The 26,959-nt window shown below is 40.2% G+C and overlaps 2 protein-coding genes across 2 annotated transcripts; one reads left to right on the top strand and one right to left on the bottom strand.

Moving 5' to 3' along the window:
* Positions 1-3,056: 3,056 nt before the first annotated feature.
* Positions 3,057-21,536, bottom strand: LOC111595427 (chromatin modification-related protein EAF1). The gene is made up of 4 exons (XM_023309150.2): positions 21,507-21,536; positions 18,193-18,285; positions 15,344-17,440; positions 3,057-3,278 (listed from the first exon to the last, which is right to left on the bottom strand). The coding sequence occupies exons 1-4, from the start codon at positions 21,534-21,536 to the stop codon at positions 3,057-3,059; spliced, it is 2,442 nt and encodes an 813-aa protein (XP_023164918.2).
* LOC111595525 (cytosol aminopeptidase) lies at positions 12,247-14,265 on the top strand. Its single transcript, XM_023309306.2, has one exon. The coding sequence runs from the start codon at positions 12,414-12,416 to the stop codon at positions 13,980-13,982; it is 1,569 nt and encodes a 522-aa protein (XP_023165074.2). The 5' UTR covers positions 12,247-12,413; the 3' UTR covers positions 13,983-14,265.
* Positions 21,537-26,959: the final 5,423 nt, after the last annotated feature.

The following is a 26,959-nucleotide window of genomic DNA, read 5'->3' as shown; positions in this document are numbered from 1 at the left end:
CAAAAATTATGAAGCTCAGCTTCAGAATTTCATCTAAATACAGTCGTGGCTAGCAGTTAGTTGACAGTAAAGTTAGAAGTATGACATTTTACAGCTAAGGTTTCAATAGAAAAGGAGCAAGTTAAATATTTAATTTGAATTAAGCAAAACGAAAAGTAAAAATAGTCTGTGCTACTGCTAACAGCTCTGAGATTGGCACAAATATATTTACACTATACAATATAGTTACACTTAATGTAAAGTATGCCATTAAGTTTGAATGAAACAAATTTCGTTTGTCATGAGCTTAAACTGATTGGTTCTAGCCGAATATGACAGCTAGAACTTGCTTTACATCATAATATTAATACATTTAGTTGATTTGTATTGTGCTTCATAAATTCTAGATGAGAACTAAGTAGTTGACCTCACTTTTCATGTGCACATACTGTACAGTGGCACTGTATGCTAGTTAAATTAGTTAATGAGCGCCGTAGCATGAAAAACCACAGAACCTAAAAAAGAAATAACTCAAAAAACATTAAGAAAAAAACAAAAAAAAAATGCCAGCGAGTTTAAGGTGCGGATGTTGTAGCCGTTGACTTTGAATGCAATCGTAAAGTGGCAACAAATTGCCAACGACACAAGCAACATAAGAACAGCACCAGCAACAACAACAGCAGTTGCAACTAGCTAACATGTTGATACAGTCACAGAAATTTGTTTCTACAATTGTTGGCAACATTGAACTTTAAATGGTAGCAAGAGCCAAGCCAAAGTCACATGTGATTGCAAAAGCAATTGTTGTTAGAACTGCGAACTGCGATTCTGTGTCTATGATTCTAGCCGCAACATTTTGCGTATCTAGTGACAACATCGCTGCCCCAAAAGCAAAGTCGCTGGCACCGCACATCACGTCACGTCACGTCGCGTCGATGATGAGGCATAAAAATCATTTCGATTTGGTTACTGATTTCGTTTGTTTTAATTAAAGTACAACTTAAAAGTCTGTTGCCACAAACAAGCTGCAAACGCTGCGCGACTCGTATTCGAACACCTTGACACCCCACGGCAAGTGCCTCTTCATGACCTTCACTCTTGATAAATGATGGGCGGTTCGAATAGCAGCTCGAAAAAGCGCCAATTGAAATTTGCTACAATTTTAAATTGAATTTCAATTTCAGTTTCAGTCCACAAGCAACAAGGGCTACAACATTTATGTTGGCATTTAAGTGTTATGCCAATTACTAATAAAAGATAGAGCTACAAATTATAGACAAATGAACGTAGCCGAAATGCGCATACACTCGCATGCTTTTTAAAAAATCATTAACTTTTTATGCTTTTGAATACATTTTCAACTGGAGCTTAAACGCACTTTTGTAAAACGCAGTCTACGTTTAGCTCAAGGTTTTCTGATTATTTATAAAACTACATTTTAAAATATATTTAAAAGAAATGGTCGCTCTTCCATTAGTTTAAATAATTAAAAAATAATAATAAATATTTTGCCTTCTAACTCACTAATTGTCAATATTCCATATTATCTATATATCACAGTTTTTAGTAACTCAGTTCATCCTTGCCTATAAGTTAGCTTCTCAGTTTCTCGTTTCACAAGATTCTCCTTTATATTTGGCTCACTTGCTTAATCGCGGAGATGGTAGCTTACTGAATTACAGATGTACACATATCGCAGACACTTAAGAGTTTTTTTATTTCATCTGCTCAGTTCAGCTTATAACCAAGTCAAAGTACTTAGCTAACTGCTTGACATAGCGTATAAACAAGCTTGCTTAACATGAAATGCAAACATAATTCTTCTCTTTGCTTTAATTGTCTACAATGAATTTTTGAATATTACCTGAATATGTTCCACGCATTTTTTCAGTTAATAAACCTTCTCGCAATCTATAAAAAGTGTGCAATATATAAAAATGGCAAGGCGGAAGGCAAAAGGTCAACAACAAGGCTGGAATAATTGTTAACTTTTTAAAATCAAAATTTCGACTCACGCATTTAATGCACAAAGTAGCAAAAAAGCAAAAAAGTAATTGAACAATTACAAAACGTTAAAAGTCAATTATGGATGCAATTGAAGCGTAAACGTTGCGCATCTGCCATTCGAAGGTTTTCCACGGCTCCAATTTCATTGAAAGTTGTGCAATTTGTCAATCTACCGGAACCCGTGTGCTCCTCTTTCGCCGCTCTCCCTCTCCCCGTGCCACATCTGCCTTTGTGTTAAATATTGTTAACGCTTTGTCGCTTGCAAAGTGCGTACTCGTTTTTAATTTTAATTGCTGCTCATTCAATGATTAACTATTTCAATATTTCCCAATGAAAAACATTTGCTAATAAAAAATGCAGGAAAGTTGTTTGTTTTTTTTTTATTTGTTTACAAAAATCTATAAATTATACGAATGTATTTTTGTTATATTGCACATTTGTTGAAGCTTGTTGTTTAAGGTCAATAATTGACAGTACATTTAAGGTTTTCAGTTTGCCAATGAGCTCTGACAATCTTAAATTATAATAATTAAAATTAGTTAAAAGTATAAACGAATAATTTCTCAAATATCTAAGAGCCGAAATGCACAAATATTAAAAAAATTAACTTGCTGTTGAGTTAACGTATAATTAGAGTTTAAACAGAAAATTAAGAACAACAAACAATAAAAGATTGATTAAAAAACAATTTTCAAAATGAAACCAATAAAATAATAACAATAATGATGTCGACTTAAATTTCAAAATATTTTTTGCAATTCTTCTTATAGTAGAGTTGATTTATATAGTTCAAGTACTTTTCAGAATAACAGCCAAAATCTATTTTTATATTTACAATCTTTTATTTCATTAAAATTAATATAAAATATATTTTATTTATTTAAGTTAATATTTTCGCAAAATTTTGTCAAATTTCGTCTTACTAAATAATCTTTGCTTAACACAAATTTTTCGAATGAACTTAATACTAAAACTTACATAACTGTAGATTGCACGTTTTCCCAATGTTTTAGCTGTTTGGGGCTTGGCTTTGTTTTTGCTGTCTGCTGCACGGTTAGATGTGCTCTTGCTCAGTGTGTCGTTGTGCCGCTCTCGAAGCTAACGTCCGCATGGAAGCCCGTATTGTCTGCATGATAAATCACGTTCTGGACGCGTCCATCTGGCAATAAAATGTGATATTGACCGCGTGTCACGCCATGCAAATCCCTATTCTGCTTGTGGCCAAAATCGTTGCCGGTATGGAAATCACGTATGCGATAACCGAAGGCATACTTTGAGGCGTACTGATTCAGCTGTAATGAAGAGCAGACAGGCAACAGGGAGGGAAGGAAGGTTTTTAGTTTAAGTTAGCTTCAGTCCATGCTCATATATATATATATATATATGTATGTTTGGTCTTATGTCGCGCTGATAGGTTCTATTGCCGCAGTTGACAATTCGTGCGCATGCCGAAAAGAGTATGCAAAATGCAAAAATATATTAGGGCAGCTGTCGTCTACAGTGAAGACTGGCAACAAATGCAACAGCAACAACGATGTCAGTTACAAATATGTAGAAAATGTAAGTAGATAAAAACTAAGATGAAGTCTATATACACTTCAAAAATATGTATACAAATATTGAGTATATATGAAAATTAATTTGGAGAGATTTCGGTTTAAAACTTTTGTGATATATTTTTTAAGACCAAAAAACTATATTTAAGTTAGTTCTTATATCAGCAGCCAAGTCTGACTTTTAAGTTATGAACTTAAAGCTGTGCATTTCCGTTGCAGGCGATATATGCGTGGAAAATCGTTATATCGTTAGCACTAGGTGGAAAATTGTTGCGGTGCTTCTTAGTTACAAAAAAGTTATCAATATGAGTGAAAAATCTGAATTTGAATCTGGCAAAATTAATGTTTTTATCTTATAATATTTGCAGGGTTATTTTTAAAGAAAGAAGTCCGCTCTTTATGTCTATTACTATCAAAGACCCATACAGCAATTCATAGGGCATACAAGGACAAAGACAGTGAAGTTTCTGAGTAAGATTCGCGGCTGGCGGGTGGGCCAAGCTGCTGTTGTGCGTCTGTGACTCCGTACTTCCGGAGCAGATGTTGGCCAAAGGGAACCCGAGGCTGACTGTCATTCACATGGCGCTCAGCTATGCATGTGATTGTAAATTGTATTGAGGCAGGCGCGTGCGTAATGAAATTTGCAACCATATATGGAGAACAGTGAATGCGCCAACATCTTCTAACAAAACCATGCCACACAGTGCCAAACCCCGGCGGGAGCCCCTGCTCTCTTCCTTTCCCATGCTCAATCAGCCCATCAGCGTGATTTCATTTCGCATAGATTTGTTTTGTAGATGTCATCCAGAATTTTGGTGTTGCCTTTTTATTGTAAGTACTTCATTGGTAAACATTTCAAGATGAAATAAAATATTTTGCACAAATGTCGGCATGCGTTATCCTGTTTGTGTGCATTAGTATGTGTGCGTGTGTGTGTGCGTGTGAGATGGTTTATGTGTGTGCGTTTCCGTTTCCTGTAACTTGGAAATCTCGTTGTCGGCTCGACAATTGTCACAACTTTCGCTACATGTTTTGTGGTTTTTATTGCGTGGGTGTTTTGGGGGCGTAGCAAACTTTTTGATATGTTAATGAGTTGTAAATTAAGTTTAATTAAGTTACATTGTTGTCGCCAGGCATTTTTCTTGTCAACTGCGGCGAGTGCAAGCAAAACTCTGCATGCCCTACGCAAACTTTGCCAAATTTATGTGTTTTGTAGCATTGTCTAATAGCAAGAGAGTGGAGGCAGAGTTTCTCAAGTTGTTCTGGAGTATTTTGTTGTCATTTGTATGCTTTGCTTGGATTAGTCAAAGCTTGATTGCAACTCAAGCAACTGCTCGTGAGTGAAAGCGAACTTTAGAATCTTAGATACTTCTTAGATCTATTGCCGAAGTATTAAAACGGAGCGCTATTGCGTCAGCCCATCCATGGACGTTGGGATTGAATTTTGCTCATTTGCTTGCTTTTCTTTCTTGGAAAATTCCTCGAGCGCTTTTTAAATAACTTAAATAACAATAAATAGTTAACTGCTTAGCAAATTTTTTGCATTTTTTCTTTTTAAACTTTATGCTGCGCTTACACAATTAATATTCACTTGTATTTTGCTTTACTCTCGCTTATTCTTGCTCATCTTTAAACCGCAAGCGCATTTATTATAATTAAGAATTTCTTCGCTCTAGCAATTTGCCAACATTTGAGCTTAAATTTTTATCATGCTTTGCTTTTAATGAAATGTAAAAAAATGTTTCTGCAGCCCGCGCATTGTTGTTGCAGTCAGAAGTTTGCAGGGCGAGGAGCAGAGTGCGACGAGTCCTTCATTAACAGCAAAATGTTAATAGATTTTCGACATGCAAAGCAGTTTCTGAACCAGGATTTTTTCAGCGGCTCCGAGGCATGATCGACTTATGAATCCCCTTTATGTAGTGGAAATTAGTCTATGTTGAACAACACTGTGCTTTAATGATATTTTATTGGGTATGGTATAAAGATTTATACAATTCGTAAAGAATTCGTATGAAAATAAATTCAAAATAATTATAAGAACTATATGTGTAGAGAGAAACTTATATATTTATAATCAAAAATTCATATTAAAATGTATAAAATATATAAAAAACCCACACAAACCTGATTTTTTGGCAAGAATTTTAAGAATAGTTCCTTTGCTTCAAATATGCTCATTGTTTTTAAAATTCTTAATTGTATTGACTAGATTTATCCAAAATTAATTGCTAAATTCGATATTACAAAGGGTATTTACATATTGTCATAGACAATAAACCACATTGCCAGCGAGTATGTAAATTTTCTTTGATTTTTTACTGTTATATTGCCGGCGCATGGTCTGGGCGGACAAGCAATTTATTACGAGGTGCTGCAGTCGCAGAATTTCATTACAAATTTGATTTGATTAAATGAACATAATTACAATGCAGATGAAACATGATGAGAGCTGGTCAAACGTCAACCAATCCTCCACGAGTCGGAGCCATGGATGGACAGAAGGACTTGACTCTCATATAAGTACTGGTCAATGTTTGCGTTTCATGAATCTGACATTTGGGGCGGTGCGGATCAGAAGGACGTATGGAGCCAATGACTAAATCACATCACGTGCCATATTGAAAAAAGGGCTTACGTACACATATTTTTTGTGCCAACTGTAAATCAGCATTCGTTTGATGATGTTGATCAGAGCCGAAACCCAGACAACAGCAGCAACAACAATAATGGTGGCGATGACGATGCAATTTTTCTGTGACTGTAAATTGACTTGCCATTAGATGCAGACAACCCGGGCATGCTATATAGATATAGTATACACTTATATATGTGTATATATATATATATATAAAGTAATGTCAATGTCAACAGGACAGAGTCAGGCACTTGGTGTGGCTTAAGAAAAATATGACAAACAGTTGGTCTCTCACGGAATTTATTAGAAATTGGCTTTGCCCTCGGCTCGGACATCTCGCAGGCACTTCGCTATAACACATTTTGCATTTAACACGTTCCTCCAAAAGTGCTAGCGAATTGTGAGCCGAGTCGAGTGCAAAATGCAATTTGAGGCCAAAATACGTGAGTTCGTTTAGTTTTGCTCAGTTGAGTGCGGGCGAAAACACGCACACAGATAGTCACAGAGAAAGCGAGCACAGTGGGATATTAGTATTTACATTTATTATAGGCTATCAATAATAATAATAATAATAAATACTATTTATTATTAAAAAAATATTAAATAAAACTATATTTTTTATGCAGGCACGAATGTTGACCTCTGTATGAACTATTTTTAAATTATTTTGTGGAAGTGATCGTCAGCTTGAAGATTGCTATAAGAGGTTAATATATGTTTTCAATGGAAAAATATTCGATAAAATCGTATTGCCCTTCTAAAAACTGATAAAAATAAAAATGTGTGTAAAAAAATACAGATATATATAGAAAGCCACATTCGAGTTGATAGCCTTTTAAGCTCTGCAAATTCTGTTCACGCATTCATTTTAATTTTCCTATTGTTTGGCTCCACAGTTCTTTGGGGTCAGCCTAAAAGTATGCTTTGGCAATTGCAAATTGTGATGGCAAGCAGCTTTTGGCTGCGTGCACAACTTTTGGTAAAGCGATATGCAGTCACAACTTATAGCTCAAGACCTCCGACTCCCTTTCTTCGCAGCAGCCCAGGTCATAACAAGTTTGAGTGCAACTTTTGTAACTAGACGCGTTTTTTTTGCTCGCACTTTAGAGGCAGGGTGTTCGGGGTGTTAGCCTGATTCAACATTTTATTGCAAAGCGGACGAAGCTGAGCAATGCCTTTGACGCACTGCGAATTATATGGCACTTGGACGCGCTTTGGCTTTTATTTCTTTTGATTCGCATATAATCAGCACTGTTGTTGATTTTCATTATGCACTCTGGATTTGAGTTTCCGTTTCATCCAAGCTATAACCCTGCCTCCCGCTTCCCCTCCTGACGCCTTTGGTCCTGGGCATTTGTTAGCCACGGCGTGGCTCATTAAAATCGTTTGGCTTTTGTTCTGCCTGCGGCTTTTTGCAGCCTGCCCCACTGCCTTTTGCTTTGTGCGGTGCTGTTTGTGGCTAACTGATTGCCTCTGGCCAGGAACTTAACTCATCTGAACTCAACTCTCAACTCAACTCAAATCAACTCGGTTTCATCATTAGACCGCAAAATCAGCATGTGGCTTTATGATTTATTTTGCTTATCGGCTAATTGAATTTATTGTGCTTCAGACATATTTCCTTGATTCACAGCTTGTGCTTGAATAAAAAACATGTATAGTAATGGATATGCATGGATATGCTTGCTTATAAATTCATTATTCAATTCAATCTATAAAAGTTCTTAAACCAAACATCTGGTTAATTATAAAAACTCATTATATCCATTAAACATTCTGTAGTAAAATAAAACTGAGGAAATATCATTCGACTGAATATAATTTTTTTAACGACATCTACTAAGTTTGATGGTTTTTTGCATGCATACTCTGATAAATATCAATGTTTGAGCAGAAAAACATAATTTTTTAGAGTAACTTTAATTGAGGTATTTATATTAAGGAAACAAAGTCTTATAAATCAACTTTTGTTTTAAATATTCCTTTTTAAAATTTTCTTGTGCTTTTCAGCTCGCTAAAGGTGTTTTTGATAACATTGGAGTTTCTTAAAAATTTTCTGTTTTACTATTATTTTAACACCTTTTGAATTTTATTTATAAAAGCAATAGTTTAGAAATTAAAATAAATATGAAAAAACACTTTAAATCCCTAAGTCTACAAGGACATTTAATTTTCTATGTTTGGGAAAGCAGCTTTTCTATCAAGTTTTATTTTGTATACTCTCAAGACATAAGTCTATTGTTCCCATGCTTGAAAGAAGCTCTCACTGTCTAATGCGTTTTGTAGTTGTCAATGTCTTTGTTTCGCTTTGAGATTGGCTATATTTGATGTGGGACTCTGTGGAGTAGTCACTACACACAGGTAGAGCCTTAATACTAATCTGAGTTGGTAACTAACGTTATATCTATAGCAACCTCAGTGCTTCTTTTATTATTCACACAATTCGTTTAAGCGCTGCAAAACACCTCGCACAAACCAATGCCAGAAACCTCAAGGGGCAGCAGAGCGGATAGCACAGAGTCTCTCAATGAGAATTATGGGTGTGGGCGTGAGGGCGTGGGTATGAGGCGAGCAAAGGAGGCATCAGAGGCAATTGCAGCAGCGGCAAGCTGCATGCTCATTTAAAATTGAACAAGTGTTGGCTTGGTCACACTCAGCAACACTCACTTACACCTACACTTACACACACACGCGCAACTGGGGCGGCCACAGACGCCACAGAAAGCCGGTCGTTGTGGAGTGGACCAAAAAAGCCAGCCAAATCGCATTTAAATGGAAATAAATGTTGTGTCCAAACAATTTACAAAAACCAATTTTACAATGTAATGCGTTCAGAGTTGGCGCATCAGCCAGCCTGCACATGTGTGTGTGTGTGTGTGTGCCTGCCCAGAACGTGTTCAACAGCAGGCAATGAATGTCCTGACATTCGTTCTGACGCTGGTGCGACTCTGGGGCGTCTTTTGGCAGCCACTGCCACACGGCAGCCATTGACACAATTGCCGGCGACATCACAGTCCAAAAGTTTTGCACACAATTATGAGGCTAGGCGCTGATTATGGAACCAGTGTTGCATAGTTCTAACCGAGTCAAAAATGCTGCTGCCAGTGCACCAAATGGTAACAATTTTAAATGCAACCAACCAACACACACACCCACACACCCACATTGCACTTCAGACCCACACACAATTTTTATGGCTCGCTTGTTAGCAATTTTCGCCTCAGAGTTATGAGCACTATGAGCGGTGTTTGCGACGAGGCGGTCTTTAATGCTGTGGACGTAAGGAGTGTGTGAGGGCTCAACGCTAACCAAAATTGAGTTATCAGTTTGTTGGCTCTGCCAGCAAATGTGCTTGGGCTGATTGCGTGACAGCTGCTGCTGCACAAGAAGCAGAAGTGGGGAAAAAATAGCGTCCAACCAACTGATTTGTCAGAGGAGCAGGAAAAATGTCAAACTACGTGATTTTTATGCGAATGCGACTGTCGATACGCAGCCAGAGTGAAAGAGTGAGCAATAGGTGCAGACTGAATGAGTGAGTGAGAAAACCAGGAGCCGAAGTAGGATCTACCGGGTCTGGGTACCACTTTTTATCTGCTGCTTCTGCTTCTTCTGCTGCTTTCCATATATACACTTTTTTTGCAACCAAAATATTAGCCTGCAGTCGAGTTAGCTGAGTTTTTAGCTGCGGTTTATTATGTGAGCGAGTGAAGTGAAGCTAATTTAAAGTCAATGTTAGGTTTGGGGTGAATTTTTTCGTTACTTGCTAACTTAATATCTGAGCTGTGCCAGGCAAATGATTTGTCAGGGTTTCATGTTGCATGCCACTTGGACTTAATCTAAAAATTGATGAGCAAACGCTGAAACTAATGGAAGGGTCGAACGAAGGCTACACTACAAGCATAAGTGTTTAAGGATAAGTTTTGAGGAAAGTCACTTGAATATAGTTAAGCATTCGCTGAATCAACAGATCGCGTAGGTAACAATTTAAAACATATAGAAATTTTCATATAAATAGCAAAGAATACGTTTGTAGCTTAATATTTCGTTCATATTTTACTTAATATTTCAGTTAGCACTTTATTAAGCCATTGAATTGTTCGTCTAAATCCACTTTGACAAAGCCTAAAGAGCACCCATACTGAAGGACACATTAGAAACATATGCTGGCGGATGTGTACCCAAATAAAAATCTCTTTAACTCGAACCGAACCCTGGCAAGGCTGGCAAGCAGCTCATAAAGTAGCTGCAACCTTTTTCACTCTTTTATGTGGCAAGTCCCCAAGCTGAAACCTTTTGTCGAGTGCTTTTCAATGCCAAATACCAAACTAAGCAATGCACATATGTTTCCCCTGGCAGGCTCCATTAAATAAAAGTTATGTACCCAAAGCCCCAGCCTCGAGCCCCAGCCCCCAGCCCGCCCAGCTACTACTTGACAATCTCTTTTCAACACTTGCACAAATATGTCGCCTCACAATAAGAAAACAAGCGGAAAATAATAAAAATAAAATACAAAAAAAGTTGCGAAAGGGTTGAAATAAAAATGGAATTAAAATATGTGAGTTGGTAGCCGGAAAATATTGCACCTGCAGCTGGTCTCATTGGACAGGCTCAAGCAGCAGGCACTAGTACAACACATACACAAGCACACACACACCAACACTTACACACAATTTGAGCGACCATTACCAACCATTTTGACCACAATAAAATGACAAATGCCCGAAAAATCTGGCCATGTTCGCACACGTTGCCAACTGGTTACGGCTACAGAATTCTGCTACAGCTATAGCCACAGCTCCTGGTACAGCTTCTGCTCCGGCTTTTGTGTGGCAGATGCTGTCAAACAAGTCCCGTGACGAGCATTGCAACGGCATGTCCACAGCGGGCGGAAGAGCGCGTGTGCTTCAGCCCAAACTTGAGCCTAACAAGTGTCGTTTGGCTGTCAGAGCTGGACAGATGGACAAGCTGCCAGACAGACAGCTCAGGCAGGACCTGGCAGCATGCTCAACAGCCATCGGATTTTGAGAGTGGGAGGGGCGTGGCGGACCAGTTTTACAAGCAGTCAACGGTGGATGCTAAACCCGGCATTGACGACAACCAGGAACAAGGCCCAAAGCCTATTAAAAATCATGCTAAACGGCAGTAAAACAATGTGTGGACTGTCTGGTCAGTTAGAATGTGGGTTTGGTTGCTCGAATAAGGGGGTTTGTGGTGTATTCTGCACTTGTTTACTGCCTGCCTGCCTGCCTGCGCATTGGCGCCCTTTGCTTAATGTGCATTAACAGCAAAGTTATGCAAGTCGCTTTGAGCCAATAAATAAAATTTAATCAGCTTTTGCAGTTGCCAATCGAAAATTGAAAAACTGAAAATCAAATAAAATGACGCGCAAAATGCCAACAAGTTTTGTTGCTTGGCTCGAAAACAATTTTAAGTCGATTTGCGATGCGAATCGAGCAACTGACAGCTGCAACTTCTGCTGCTGTTGTTGCTGCTGTTTGTTGCAGTTGCACTTTTGCCTGTTTATGGCATGTTGGCAACAGCCCCGGCAACTTCTTAGCTGCTTTCTTTGCCATCATCTGTCGACAACTTTGTGCTTTGCTGCATCTCTCAGAATGTCAATGGCATCCGATGAGGACATACCTTCCATCCGCCTTGACTGCGTTATAAATATATCGAATAGATTGTAAACTGATATATGTAAGAATAGATAGGAAGTTCATCAAGTACATCTTATAACATATTTCACTTCTAAATTATTATGCTTTTTGGTCTTTAGTGTTTTCGTTTCAAGAAACTTAAAGTTAGAATTTAATTTTAAGAATTTTCATCGATTTTCTTTCCTACCAATGATTTCCAAGAAGCTAATGTTATTATTTTACTTAATTCTTATTGTATTAGTTTGCAATAAATATAGAGAAATTAATATTACCTAAAAAGGTTACAATTTGAGGGCAAAAATACTTAGTTTGCAATTCGATTTGAAATGCCTAATCAAGTCATCCTTGAAATCCATTTTTCTTGAAACCACCCTAGGGGCTTCAACAACTTTTATTCAGATGTGTTTTCGTTACAGGCCTGCACAGAACAGACTTCGATTTATTAATAAAACAGAAAAAACTAAAAAAACCTAAAATTATTTTGTGAAATTTTTTTGTTGCTTTATCCGTTTGTGATCATAGACAGTTAATTTTTAAAAAACCTATTCAAAATTCTAAGTTTTATAAATTATTCTCAAGATGAAGCACATGAATTGCAAGACTTTCCGAAGCGTTCTTAGCTTGCACCGCGCCAGTCGCATGATTAATATCCGTTTTGCATGTGACGCTACGACTACTGGAAAGGGTTTGGTGGTTGGTGTCTATTTAAAGGAGGGTGACAAGGACCCAAAGTTGACTACTTCTGGAGAGAAACTCAATGACCGCACAAACGGAAAACTGAAGCAGCTGATCTGCGAGACGAGGGTAGATGGTCGGCTAGGACGTGGCCGTGTTTTTAACAATATTGATCCTGACTATAGCTCTGTGGCCGTGGTGGGTGTGGGTATTGAAGGAATTGGCTTCAATGAGCTCGAAATGTTGGACGAAGGCATGGAGAATGTACGCGTGGCCGCTGGTGTTGGTGCGCGGTCTTTGCAGCAACAAGGCTGTCACTTAATCGCTGTAGATGGCATGGACTATGCAGAACAAGCAGCAGAAGGCTCTACTCTGGGCGTATGGCGGTTTACTGATAATTTGAATAAAAAGAATAGGATTGTTACGCCGCGATTGGAGCTTTATGACTCATCCGACATGGATGGTTGGATGCGAGGCGTTTTTAAAGCTGAATCGCAGAACTTGGCTAGGCGCCTTTCAGATGCGCCAGCTAATTGTATGACGCCAACAATGTTTGCTCAAGCCACAGTGGATGCTCTTTGTCCATGCGGCATTACCGTTGAGGTTCGTACCATGGACTGGATCGAGATGCAACGTATGCATGCCTTCCTTATGATTGCCAAGGGTAGCTGTGAACCACCAGTGCTACTAGAGGTCAGTTATTGCGGAACTAACCCTGACGATAAACCAATTCTGTTTGTCGGCAAAGGCATTACATTTAATTCTGGTGGTATTAATCTGCGACCATGCCGCAACATGGATGAATATCGCGGTAGCATGTCTGGAGCCGCTGCTATCATTGGTATGATGCGTTGTATTGCAGCTCTCTCGCTGCCAATTAATGTTACTTGCGTTATACCTTTATGCGAGAACATGCCCTCTGGCATGTCGGTAAAGCCGGGTGATGTTGTTACCATGCTGAACGCCAAATCAATGGCCATACGTGACGTAGACAAGGCTGGTGTCGTTGTGATGGCTGATCCCCTCATTTATGGCCAGGTCTCCTACAAACCTCGCCTCGTTGTGGATGTGGCCTCGATTGGCAAAGGTGTAAAGAACGCATATGGTGGTGGCGCTTCCGGTATCTTCTCCAACTCGCACTATGTGTGGAAACAATTCCAACGGGCAGGATCATTAACTGGTGACCGTATGTGGCGCATGCCACTTTGGAATTACTATAAAAATCAAGTTACGGACGAGACTGGCTACGATGTGAGCAATGATGGTCGTGGTCAAGCTAGTTCCTGCTTGGCAGCCGCTATCCTACATGAGCTGGTACCATGTGCCGATTGGGCCCACATCGATACCCGTGGTACAGGTTTGTTGACAATGTATGGGATTATACCTTATCTGACCGCACGTTATATGACTGGACGTCCAACAAGAACTCTGGTACAATTCGTTTACCAGATGGCATGTCCTGAGATCAAGTAATGTCAATGAATGTGTTTGTGATGGTTATTTTCATCTGTTTTGAAGTTGAGAAGTGAAGCCCTATAGCGTTGAATTATTCTGTATAAAAACCGTTCATTGCCATAATTGTGTGATTATGGCATCGAAAGTTCATGGCTGCTTAGTGTCCTACAATAGGACTATATTAATGTATCTATAATAATATATCATTATCTCCTGGACTCTAAGCTGCTTCTTCAGAATATATTCCTCTTGAATATTTACAGATACACACATTGTTAATAAAATGGCATTTTGCATTAAAGTGTGCAGTACATTATTTCTGCTCGGGCGAAGAAATAGATGAAAATACGAAGATGAAACTGTAAAGAAAAGACGAGCAAGTTACCGCCTTCAAACATTTCAAGAAAATCCAAAAGGAGCACTCGGTATATACAGACGCACACGTAGACTGCCCTTGCATATCTGCATCAATCGGTTCGGTTTGTCAGTGGGGACAGACAATGCCACAATCTGTAGACTGCAGTCTGCTTTCAGACGCATCGTAATGAAGAAGCCGTTCGCATTGCTTTTGTGGCCTCAACCAGGTAGCAGACGATGGCAAAAGCTTTCGGTTTGAGTTTGCGTTTGTGTTTGGGCTAACGACATTGAAAATGCTTGTCGAACTTGAAAATTATTCGATTAAGTGCATTACCGGCGAGACATGGATCGGCATTCAAACTGAATTGCGCACAGTACCCCAACCCAGACCCACACACAGTCCACAGTTCCCATTCCCAGCCCAGCTGTGCTCAGGCATTGGAAGGTGGAACGAGTGAAGCTATGCTGCATGCGCTTCATTGTTGTGACTGCGACATTGTCGTGTCTGGGGAGTTGTTGTTGCTGTAGACAGTTGTTGCTCGGGCAGTTCGCCTTATTTATGTTGATTGTGTTTTTGCCTATGCCAATCAATGGAGCACACTTTCGGGCGCGTTAAGCCTTTGTGGCGCGCCCCAAGGTATGCTTTAATTTAATGCATTGTCACTGGTAGAAAGGCCGCTAAGTTGAAGCTGAGCGAACGTTAAGGGGGAATTTCTGAAATCGATTTTTATTCCATTCCTTTCTCATGTTAATTTTTATGCCTTGTGTATTTCATTAAAATGCACTGAGCGAGTTTTCAAAATGCTTTGGTGGTGTGTTTGACAGGCTTAAGAGATTACAAGAGTCCTTATAGAGAATATATATATTTATTTACATATAACATAACTGAAATGAGCAAACGAGTGGAAGCTATGTAGATGCCAGTGTTAACATGTTTACCTGGAATATTTTCAAACTTTTGAGGTCTTTGCCAGTGGAGTAAAAATAGAAGTGGTCCCATTACCTAAAGTTGTAGCACTTACCGCTTTGTCGTCTTGGTCATGCACATAATGCAGGTCGTTTGCAATCTTTCCGCCCTCTAACTGAGCTGGCAGAGATGTGGCCAGCATTCCATGGTGTTGCGTGTGCGTCGGATGATGCACAATGTGTTCGATTGTGGTCAGGGGCTGCTCATCGCGGATACCTTCGTAGCCGTGCGACAGTCCGTGTCCGGGGTTGAAGTCAATGAAGGAGCTGGGCGTGGGCACCTTGGTGGCAGCGGTGCTCGCCAGAGCTGGTTGCTGCTTAACATCATTGTTGCCCGGTTCCACAATGGGCACATACTGTTTTGTCTTGGCCATGCCAATCAGACGACCCGGTTGAACGCCCAGCGAACCGTGCTCTGCTATGGCCAGAACAGGAGCTGGTGCCAGTTGTGAATGCTGCTGCTGCTGCTGCTGCTGCTGTTGTTGTTGCTGTTGTTGAGTCTGTCCGGGATGAAAAAGTATAGGAGCAGTGTTGTCTTGGGGACGGGGATCCGGTATTTGGGCAACAAGCTGTTGCTTGGGCTGACGTTGAAGCTTTGCCTGCATTTCCTTGGCCAGCAGATAGGTAAGTCCGTGGATTTGATCGTCGGGCGACTTGCCAATCAGCGTGGACAGCTCACGAAATTCGGGCAACTGCTTATAGTGCTCCTTAACACTATCCGCGGGCGCAAGGTACTCGATTTTAATTAGAGGCGGCGTGGAGGGACTTGGCTCTGCTTGAACCTCATACTTGTACTGCTCAATGGGTCGACCATAGATGGGACTCGACTCCACTTGCAGCGGGTCTGGCTTCGACGGACGAAACTGTGGAACTGCTACATTGCTGGCAGCATGTTGCAGTTGCGCCTCAGCTGCTGGTGCTGGTAGCTCGTGTGTGACCAGCTCCGCGCTGTATGTATGATGCACTTGTTCGATAACAGGCGCCGCATGGGCGACTGGCGCTGGTTCTTGCACAACAATGGGCTGTGGTATTGTGGGCGCGGCTGGGTATACTTTGCCATAGTTGGGCTTATAGACGTATCGCAGTTGCTCCACAACGGGCACGGGCTGTATGTGCACTTGAACTTGTGGTTCCACTGGCTTAGCAGCCACATACTTGATATAAGCCGCTGGCTTGGGCACATAGGCAACTGTCTTAGCCTTGTAATGTTCGTAGTCAGTCTTTTGGGGTGTCAGATACTTTATGTACGCCTTGCCTCCGTTGCCCTCCTTAATGAGATGCGTAATAACCTTCTGCACTTCGTGCGGCAGAGCACTTAGGGACTTCTTAGTCTTGATATATGTGGCAGGCGCCTCCTTGTAGATATACATGCGTTTTGACTCGGCTGCAGCCTCTTCCGACATCACCATGTTATCGTCGACGCGTGTCTGCTGCGTTGTAGCAATCGGTATTTGGCTTTGATTCATTTGCGTCACTTGGGTCTCCATGGTCAATAGGCTAGACAGCTGCTTGCCGTTGCGCTGTAACGAGGCTGGCAACGATGCTTTTGCATCAGACAGTTCAAACTTGAGCACCTGCAGCGGCGCTGAGCGTTTGGAGCGCTTAGTCTTGCGTTTCAGCTTGCGTTGAGATCGTGTAGTTGGCTGCTCCGCCGAGGCTGCAGTTGGTGCTCTTTGCACATCCAAAGCTCTTGCGCGATTAATTAGCTGAGCGGTAATTGCATCCGGCTCACGTGCATCGGTTGCCTCGAAGGGTATCATTTGCACCTTAAAATTAGCCGGCTGGCGATGTCCTGCAGATCGTCGCGAACGACGTGGCTTGCGTGATTTCTTGCTGCCAGCGGTGTTGCTAGCCGGTGGCTTTGCCGTACTACTGGGTGATGCGAGTGCCTTTTCCGATCGATCCTGATGCTGGCGCACAAGCAGCTTCACCTCCTGGCTAGGCTCCACTGCGTCGCTAAGCTCAAACCGCAACATGCGTGGCGCTGTAGGCAGCTGACGCTCATCCCGCTTGGTGCGTGAATGTGCAACCAGGGAGGGACTTGCTGGCTGTTCGTTATACTGATTGAAAGCGGCCAAGTAGCTGTCATCCGTGGGGTTGTCTATGTGCCGCATGCTACGCAAGTTGCGCTGATCAAAGTAACGCTGCATGTCCTGGAGTATGAACGCAAGAATAAAGTGATAAGTGTATTAGTGAACCCAAAAATATTACAAAAATTAAATTAGAAATTAATAGAATAAGATATTTTTCTATTAAAAGAATATTTTTGCTATTATTTATTTTATTTTCGTGAGTATACAATTTATTTTCGAAAAATATATTACAATATTTTATTGAATACAGTAATTAAAATTAACAAGAAAACCATCAGTTACACAAATATTTAAATATATATTTAGTTAAAGAGACAGCTTATTCTAGGACATTTTTGCAACCTTTTGAACAAGTGAACTAAAATGCATTGCCAACTATTGGATTTTTGGCTGGAAGAATTGATGTTTGGGTTTCGAAATCGAAGTGAAAATCAAATCAATATTCAAGGATGGTATTAAAATATTTTTAAATAATAAATAAGAAAAATTATATAAAAAAAATGATTTTTTTATTGAAAATGAGAAATATTCACAAATTTTATCTCATTTTAAAATTAGTTGGTTTAGAATGACTTTAGTTTCTTAAGTTGGCAGTGGTCGCCCAGGAGATGCCCTTAGCCCTGCTCAAAGCTAATATTCTACGCTTCTTTCACACAAACATTACAAACAAAGCACTCACATAAGCAAGCACTCTGTTTGCTGGGCACTTTATTAAGCCTATTAAATTTTCACAAATTTTAACCTTAATTTCCATTTCCAATCGTTCTTCATAATTTTAATTAAATTTGTATTAAATTTGAGCATAATCTTACCTCATAGCTGGCAAATGTGTCAAGGGAGGGAAAACGCTGCCAGTTTTCTGCAGCTGCAGCTGCACCCAATAGATGCGAGGCAAGCAGCAGTACCTGAAACAGAGAGGGAGAGTTGTTTACAAGGCTAACAAATTGATTAACTGCAATGTTGGCATTCAACTTGAGAGATCAAATAACTTGGCTTTGCCTTTGCGCTTGCAGTTTATATATATTTATATTTGAGCTGAGCCCATAAATAAACCAAATAAGCTGTCCACCTGCAACCGCTGTCTGGAACTTTCACTTTCGAGCATGCCACATTTGGACGGAAGCTGCTGCAACTGGCAACCGGCACTTGATTCTCGGCTGCATTAAACTCGTTGCGCTCGCGCTGCCAGAGTTGAACGTTTAGCGGTTCGTTTGCGCTGCGGGGTGCCCAGTCGCCAGATCTCTTGCACCCTGGTCGCCCCAACCTGTCTGGCTATTGGCATGCCCATTCATGTGTCTGGTTCCACTTTCACATCAGCCAACGTTGAACTTGTGCCGCGGCTTGGCTTGGCTTATATGGTCATTAAACTTATTGATCGCATTGTGGATGTTCAGCATTGGTCAGCATTAAATTGCATTGCCTAACTCTTGGTTTATGCAAGGCCAATTTTGATATCGCGACTCTCTGGTTATGCAATGTCGGCCAAGTAGCCACTGGGACTTATTAAGTGATATTTAGTGGGAATATTGGATTGATATTATATTATATGTAGGATGTAGCTGTCTTTAGGTTGAGTTGAGATGTTCTAATTGATATTCAGATGCCAGTTTTATAATAAAACTATATATTGAAACAGTATCTATATTAAAATTAATGAAAGTTTTTTGATAGAAACAAGTTGCCATTTATAGCAGCTGTTTGGTCTGATTGAGTCAGTTGATTCAGACAATATCATTAAAAATATCACCTATCTATATATAGTTGATTAAAACGTAAAGCTTTTTATTTGCTGACTCACTCAAAATGTGGCTTTATGAGCATTTTGCGGAGTAGCTTCTCTGTGCCGTATAGTCAATGGCCATTTAACTAAGCTCCGCGATCCAAATCCAAATGAACTGTCAACAGTCGTTAAAAATGCAACCGCGTAAACATTTAACGGCCGTTAAAACTGCGCCTGAGTGAATTTTTATGAACTTGCCAAGCAAACCCGCCACAGCAGTGACCCCTTATTTCCCATACCGCAGTTCTGGCTCATGAATAAGCCTCTAATGCGCCTACCTGGCAGCCAACTTGTCCTGGGCTCCACTTGCTGCCGAGCACTGCACTCGTTATCCTTCTAGTTGCTGTCAACGGACCCAGCCCTTTAGACGGTCTCCCTTTGGACATAAAATTTTATGTGCTTTCTATTTAACACTTTGGTGTTATGGGCAAGAGACGGCAGCTGGGGCAGTGGGCGTGAAATGGATATTCGTTTCGTTTGGGGCACGCGTCAAAACTTTAAAATTCAATAGAAAACTACATTAAAAAAATTGTTGCTATTCTTTTTTGTCTTTGTTGCTGTTGTTGTTGTTGCTTTGGTCGAGTAATTGTTGTTTCACTGCGCAGTTTTTATGACTGTGAAAACTAGTTAACAATTTTTATGACCGCCAAGAGCGACAACAAAAGATTGTCAACATCTTTGTTCAAATATCTTTCGCTTTATTGGCTCACAATTTAAGCGCAGTTTAATTTTATTGATATAAGCGTATATTGTTTTAATAACAAGAAATCTCTGTTTGTTTAAGAAAAGCTTTAACAAATAGCCAATGGTTTTTGCAAATTGAAAAAGTGGAGAAAATATTTTTCTCATAGTTCAAGACAATCAATTGAAAAACTTGATTCCGCTGATAATTCAATTTTTGTGTGTTCAGATTTCCTTAAATTTCATTATGAAATTTAATTCTAGCCTATTCTTAAATAGTGAAGCCTCGTAAGATTCACTGTTGTTTAAGTTTTTGTTGTTTGTTTATTTCTATTACTTTTTTGTTTTGCTGAAAAAACCACGAAACGCGTGCAGGCGTTTTCATTAAGTTGTTGTTGCAATTGTTTTTGTTTTCTTAATTTCACTTGCAAATTGTTTGTTGTTTTTGCTGTTGCTGCGGCCAACAAGGCGGAAAAACGTTGCAAGACAGTTAAAGAAATTGGGCCAGGCAAAAGGCAAAACTTGGCTAATTGTGGCTGGCTGCACAAGAAGAGGCAGCGACTGGTAGGGTCCAAGTTGTAGCTAGTCCAGAGTTCCCCAATGCCTGCACACTCTGAACCAGTTTTTATTGCTCTCTTTTTTTTATAGTATGTTTGCATAGGAGTTCGTAACGAAAAACCAAAGTCAAGTTCAATGCACATAAAAGGCAGTTAGAGATAGGAGCCGTGGTAGTGGCAGTGGCAGTGGCAGTGGTGGGGCAAGGGGGCAAGCGCATTTGTCTCAGTCCTGCCTAGTGCTGAAAGTCAGGCCACAAGGAAACGCGCTGTGAGAAAATGCACAAAAGAAATGTGAAAATTGCCGCAAAGTTTCCATCCATTTAAATTGCAAATTTCCAGTTTCGATTGCAATTGGCAAAATTTTTTTTTTTAACATTTTTTGCGCTTGTTTTTGCCAGGGAGGTGGGTGCTATTGGATTCGGACCGTCTGTGGTTAGATAACCGTAAACATTTTTATGAACGGGGGCCGAGGTCGTAAAAGCAAATGCCACAGGAGCGAGACTTGCGCAACACACTCGAATCGTATGAATAGAGCGAAATGGAAAGCATTTCGAATATTTGCTTTATGATTTTACAGGCCGTAATTAAATGGTTGCGGCCAATGGCAAATCTAACACAGCAAAAACCTCGAGAAATATGGCCAATTGTTTTTACGGCCAATTGAAGTTCAAGTGCTTCGAGTAAAAAAAGAAAAACCTCTATATGTGTGGTGGCACTTCCGTCTGGGCGCATAAATACGCGTGTATGCAAAAATAAATTATACAGAATGGCCAGTCGTATGGAGCGTCAGCTTCCGCTGCTTCAATCAGTCAGAGCCGCAACAAGCAGTCGTGAAAAACTGTAGCGCTGAGGCGGAAAAGCGCATCAACTGCAGTTTTTCATTTTCTGCATTTTCAGCTCACACCTGACAATGGCCCATTGAGGCGTTTAATGGAAAAAATTATTCGACAGTTGATTTTTCGGGCGCCATGTCCTTTTCATGCCTCGATTGCAGTTGTACCAGCAGCAGTTGCTGCCACGCCCAGTTGCCCAGTCAGCCCAGTCGCCCTACTCATCGGGTATTTATACATGTATATTATAATTCTTTGGCTGACCCTTTCACACTTACCAGGCACACGAGATAGTCGACTGTAGCCATTTTCCTTGTGGGCGACTGTCGTCGGAAGTGTGACAAATGAGGCGTCAACCTGGCAGCTTGTGGCAACTTAATTTGCAGCGCTGCTCGGCTTCTTCTTAAGCCTTTTCCCACTGACTCAATGTAAATTTTAATAAGCCTTTAAAGCAAGTGTCAGGCACTCAAGAGCTTAACAGCTTGTTGTTTGTCCTTCTGAACGAGTAGACAATTTATGTTTGATTTTTATGAAAAGTCTTCAAAGTTGAACAAATTGTTTTCATTTATAGCTCAGATTACACACTTAGCATTTTATTTAATGTGCTTGAACATATATTTTGCAAATATTACGTTATTTTATATTGTATTTTTGCACAATCTTTGTCCTTAGCTTTTCGTCTTGCGTCACTTCATTAAATTTATTATAAAATTTTTGCAAAATAATTCGTTTGGCGGGCATTCGGGAAAAAACAAAAGTTTGTCTATTTAATTTAACTTTAGCTTTGCGCTTTGTTTAAACTTGGTCCGTGGCAGTCGACGTTGGCGCCGTTCGTTTCTCATTTATTTAATGCGACTTTTAATTTGAGTTGAGTTTTCTTTTGTTTACTTTCGACGCTAGAGGAAAACCGCACGCTTGCGCGGTGCTGCAGCAACTGTGCCTCAAATTTTCGCGCCACTTCAGTTTTGTGTGTGTTTGCTGGCTCGCAATTTTCACAAAGATCCCAGCCAGTTTTTCAGTTTTTCCAAAAGTCGTCGTCGCTGTTGCAGTTGTCGTTGCAGCAGTTGTTGCTTTAGCTGGTGTGGCTCTTGCATTTTTCATTAATTTTTCTTTCCTTTTTTTGGAGATTTGAGAAGAGGGCATAATTAAATGGTGATGAGACTTGGCATTCAAACATGCATTTCCGAATTTATAATACAGAAATTATAATTTTAATGCATATGGATAAAGCTTTTCGCCAATAAAAATAAATTCAAGCAAATAATCATACATAATGTTGTACTGAAAAAAAAATGTATAAAATTTTATTTTTAGTATAATTTTATGTGATTGCGATAAGCTATGAGATATGAAGTGAAATCCGTTTTTTTTGAATTTTTCTGTTGGCTAATTTTATGGGATGTCTTAGTAGAATAAAACAATGTAAAATAATTTAAATAAAATGATAGTTTAGTTTTAAATTTACATAGTGTAAATACTAAAAAATTAAACACTAGAGAAATATAAATAATCATTATAATAAACTTTCATGTCAGTCCCGTTGAATTATTCTGCATTATTCACTATTCTGCTTTTTATTCAAATAATATTTGTAGGTATTTGGAGAAATATGTAGTTGGATGGAGAAACATATAAATGAAACAAAACCTCGAAAAGTAAGCCTTCTTATTGCATTGCAGAGCATACATGCTTCGGTTTGCAATTGTCCCTAGCTGCAGCACTTGTTTATTGCCTGCATTTTCAGTGGTCTGCTCGTTGGTATTTGTCTTTGGCCGTTGGCTGCAACTGCAAGACGCATTTTTGGCCATGGCTTTGGCCAAGTGCCTGCAAACTTTTGACCATAAACTTTGCGTTGTGCGAGGAGTTGTTAATGTTGTCGGAGTTGTTGCTGTTGCCCGATGTTGTTTATTACAAAAAATAAAAATAAAGATATTTACGCGTTTCTGCGTCAAGCTTTAATACGTTGCGGGCAAGCTTAGTTGCATAATTAATTTGCTAATTGCAGCAAGTTTATTATGTTTGTACGCTCCACGCATTTCCTATGCTGTGCCGCAACACCCTTTGCATGTCTGATTATGTGATTTATAGGAAGAATTTTGAACGATGCTGCCTGGCCAGGCCCGACCAGGCAATTGGCAAAACAATTGGCATAGGCGCGCGCGCCATGTGAAAGTTCAACGCTTATGCAACAGGCAGCCGCAGAGTCAACACGTTGCGAGCCGTTGCAGTCACAGTCACGCACGCGCCGCGGCTGATGAAGTAGCTGACAGATTAGTTTTATTGGAGGCAGCCGCGGCGAGATTGCTTTTTGGGTTTGACTTGAGTTATCGTTGTGGCGCATCTGCGGCGACTGCGACGATTAGTCCAAAGTTTGGCGCCGAAATAAAGTTAGCGATGATGAGGGGGGCTAGTGGTGGATACTTTCACATGACAATTGTGGGCTGCGCACAAGGCAGGAGTTGGTGGTAACTACGTTGCATTTGAAATTGAGTTATGAGCATTAGAGTTATGAGTGAGACAGTGGTGTAGATAACAATGGGAAAATAGGAGACTTATACTGTGAATGGTAGAAAATATGAATAAATAAATTTAAAAAAAATAAGTATGGAGAAATACATATATAGATAGATAGACAAATAAATAAATAAATATAAATAGAGATATCTATGCATTTACAGATAGAGATACGTATAAATCAAAATAAAATTAGATGAATAATTTGAAGAGCATAAACAGAGAGTTAGGTAAAATATCATAATTATGAATCTCTTGATATTTTGCGCGATTTAAAAATCGATAGATGGAACAATACAGAATTAAAGTATTACTTAACATTTACATATATCTAGATGATATGTAACAATAATATAACCGAGCAATTCCAATTTAGTTGTCAAACCATATCTTTCAATTCTGTCATATGCCAGCAAACATCTTCTCGTAGGCATTCTTTAGTTGAGCGCCCCCTCGCATAACTTCAGCCTTGTGCGCCAGAGGGCGTTGTGTGCTCAGCTCTAGGCCACATAATTGCAGTAATCGTGGCAGATTTACAATCTCGTAATAAATTCAACAGACACACTCACTCTCTCACACACAGATATGCGCATTTAAAGGCAAGAAGTAAGCTGCCGCCACCCTTGGACCCCCCGAGACGTAGGCAGTTACAGCTGCAATAGGCGGAAATCTCACACAGAAAGTTGCATGCGGATGCAGTCGTCGTCGTCTGCTCTGTTGGTGCGGAAGTTTAACCAACTAACAAAGTGACTAAGACTGAGGCTGAGATGACAACGGCGACGCAGACCAAACACTTTCCTCTTCAGCTCCCTCGCTCCTCTGCTGGCCACAACGTCTAACGCATGACAGAAACAACAACGAGAGGACAAACATTCACATCCATGAGGAACCGGGCGGCAACATTTTGTGGCCAAATGTGTTGCTGTTGACGCTGAGGCTTAGTGCGTGCGATTTAATTGTTGGACATGCAGTTGATGAATGGTCATGGTCCAGTTTTGACCAATCACAATCGCTAGTCGCATCCACTTAATCGCCGCTAAATTGTTTGTCCGCTTTTTGTAAATTTTTTGGTATTTTTAAACTTGGACAGTTGGTCATTTGGCTAGGAAATGGTTGCGGCTTTATTTAGCGCTTATATCGCTGCCAATGCCGATGCGATCAGTTTGTAAATTTTAATTGAGCCGTCGAATGCTTCCTTCATTGCCAGCTTGGATGCTGCTGCCTTAATTGTCTGCCACTTCCCGTTTTCGTGGTCGCCCGAGCAGCCCCGAAATCTAATTACGCCGCAGCCACACTCACACTTAGCCCAAAAACCAACGAGCGCAGCAAATTGACAACACAATAAACGTGGACGAGCAGCGGCAGAGGGAGCGAGGCAGACTTAGATTCTGAATTGGGGTTTGGACTGGCTGCAGGCATTTGGTTTATGGTATATGGGGGATAGGGAGTGTCACACATGTGCGGCAGTTTCTGATTTATGAACACAATTTCCAGTTTGACAATGAGCCGAGTAGATGGCACCCGTTTGGCCGTTTGGCCAGCTGGCCTGCCGACCGTTCGCCCGCCTCGGATTCGGATTCAGATTCAGTTACGGATTCACCCGGCACGGGAAGTTGCCAAAGTCCTTTGCTATCTGGGCGACAATGCAGGCCAGTTAGTTTATGGCATCGCACTTTGAACATTGGTAGGTGAGTTATGTTAATTGAGATTTTCGAACTGATATAATAAGAAATAGCAGCTGCGTCCTGACCAACGTTTAAAGGTCGCCTTCGAGCAGCCACTGCAGTAGCTGGCCTCTTTGCAGACAGAATCCGAGGTACAGAAAGCTAGTTGGTCAATGCTTGGTCATATTTCAGGACTATCTGCCAACTCGGTTGTCACAGAACTCACATAAAAATCAGCAGAGACAGAGAGACGATTAGGCGACAAAAGAGTTGTTCGAGGTATTAGTAGTATTCGCATTAGTAGTAGTACACTGTTATAAAATAATATATACATATATATATATATATAATAATTTTAAGCATTAAGTCACACACTTATTTAGAATTAACCCAGATTATGCCTATGTAACTTCATTCTTCAATGAAAAAATACGCTAAAAACTGAATAAAACTTTATTTTTATTGTTTCAATTTCAATGAAGATATCATATATATATATATATTTATCTATATACATATATATAAATATATATATAAGTACGACAAATGATGAGCATACCATTATATATAGGGCTTATAAATAATCGCACTCTTAATGGCGAAGATACTTAAAGATACTCAAAATTCAGACGAAGGCGAACGTTGCGGACGTTGCTTGATAGATGTGAATACTAGACGAGTTGTGGGTAGAAGGGGTAAAAGGCGCAAGGGGATGGTAAGAAAGCCCATACGAAGTCAACTGAAAAGTCATTTAAGGCTCCATTTCACAATACGAAATATCAACAGCTGAGGGGAAGTTTGGGGAGGGCGAGGTTCCATTACGCCAATGACAATGCCAATGTGTGTGTGTCCGATAGTCAAGTCCAATTGATAGGAGCTAAGGGAGTAACAGAGATAGATAAAGAGTAAAAGAGAGAGAGAGAGAGAGAAAGAGAGAGGGGGAGAGAGAGAGAGAGGGCAGCCTTGCAATATTGAACGTTTCCTCTTCGAGACAATTTGCCACTTTAATTGCCGCAATTTTTTGCCCATTTTTAAGTCAAATTCACTTGATGGGCTCTTGCAACATTTTCGTTATCGTATCTGTTGTTGTTGTTGTTGTTGCCGTTGCTGTTGTCAGTTCTGTTCGGTTCGTTTTCGTTTGTTTGATTTTACATTATTGTTGCTGTGGCTTTGCCCAACGCCTGACTGGCCCAACTGAAGGCAACAATTGTGAATTTCTCTGAATGTCTGACCCTGGCTCATGTGTCGCCCCATTGCTTATTGTCTCTGGGCTCTTGGGCCCCCATATACCCGCCTGAGCCCTAACATATTTCCCACTTACAACAGCTCCAGTCCTTGTAGCTCTGTGCTCTAAAATGCTTTGTAATTGCAAACAATTTGATATTAAGTACGATTTCTAATTGTGCGAATGATTGCTTTTCGTTGAGGCTACCAGCACATGTGTGTGAATGTGTGGTTGGCATAGTTGTGGCATGAGAGTGCCAAAAACCACCTAATGAAACTATATTCTCATGGCAAGCTGCAAATATTTTTATTTCAATTTATTGCTACAT

Source organism: Drosophila hydei, unplaced genomic scaffold (assembly GCF_003285905.1).
Source record: "Drosophila hydei strain 15085-1641.00,03,60 unplaced genomic scaffold, DhydRS2 tig00000060-arrow-pilon, whole genome shotgun sequence".
Taxonomy (NCBI): Eukaryota; Metazoa; Arthropoda; class Insecta; order Diptera; family Drosophilidae; genus Drosophila; species Drosophila hydei.
This window is presented reverse-complemented; position numbering and strand designations above follow the sequence as displayed.

Excerpts from the sequence above, each read along its gene's own strand:
- LOC111595525 (XM_023309306.2), top strand. The coding sequence starts at position 12,414 with ATGAAGCACATGAATTGCAAGACTTTCCGAAGCGTTCTTAGCTTGCAC.
- LOC111595427 (XM_023309150.2), bottom strand. The coding sequence starts at position 21,536 with ATGGCTACAGTCGACTATCTCGTGTGCCTG. Across the intron at positions 18,286-21,506 it reads TCGACTATCTCGTGTGCCTG|GTACTGCTGCTTGCCTCGCA; the intron begins GTAAGTGTGAAA and ends TCTCTGTTTCAG. Across the intron at positions 17,441-18,192 it reads ACACATTTGCCAGCTATGAG|GACATGCAGCGTTACTTTGA; the intron begins GTAAGATTATGC and ends TTCATACTCCAG.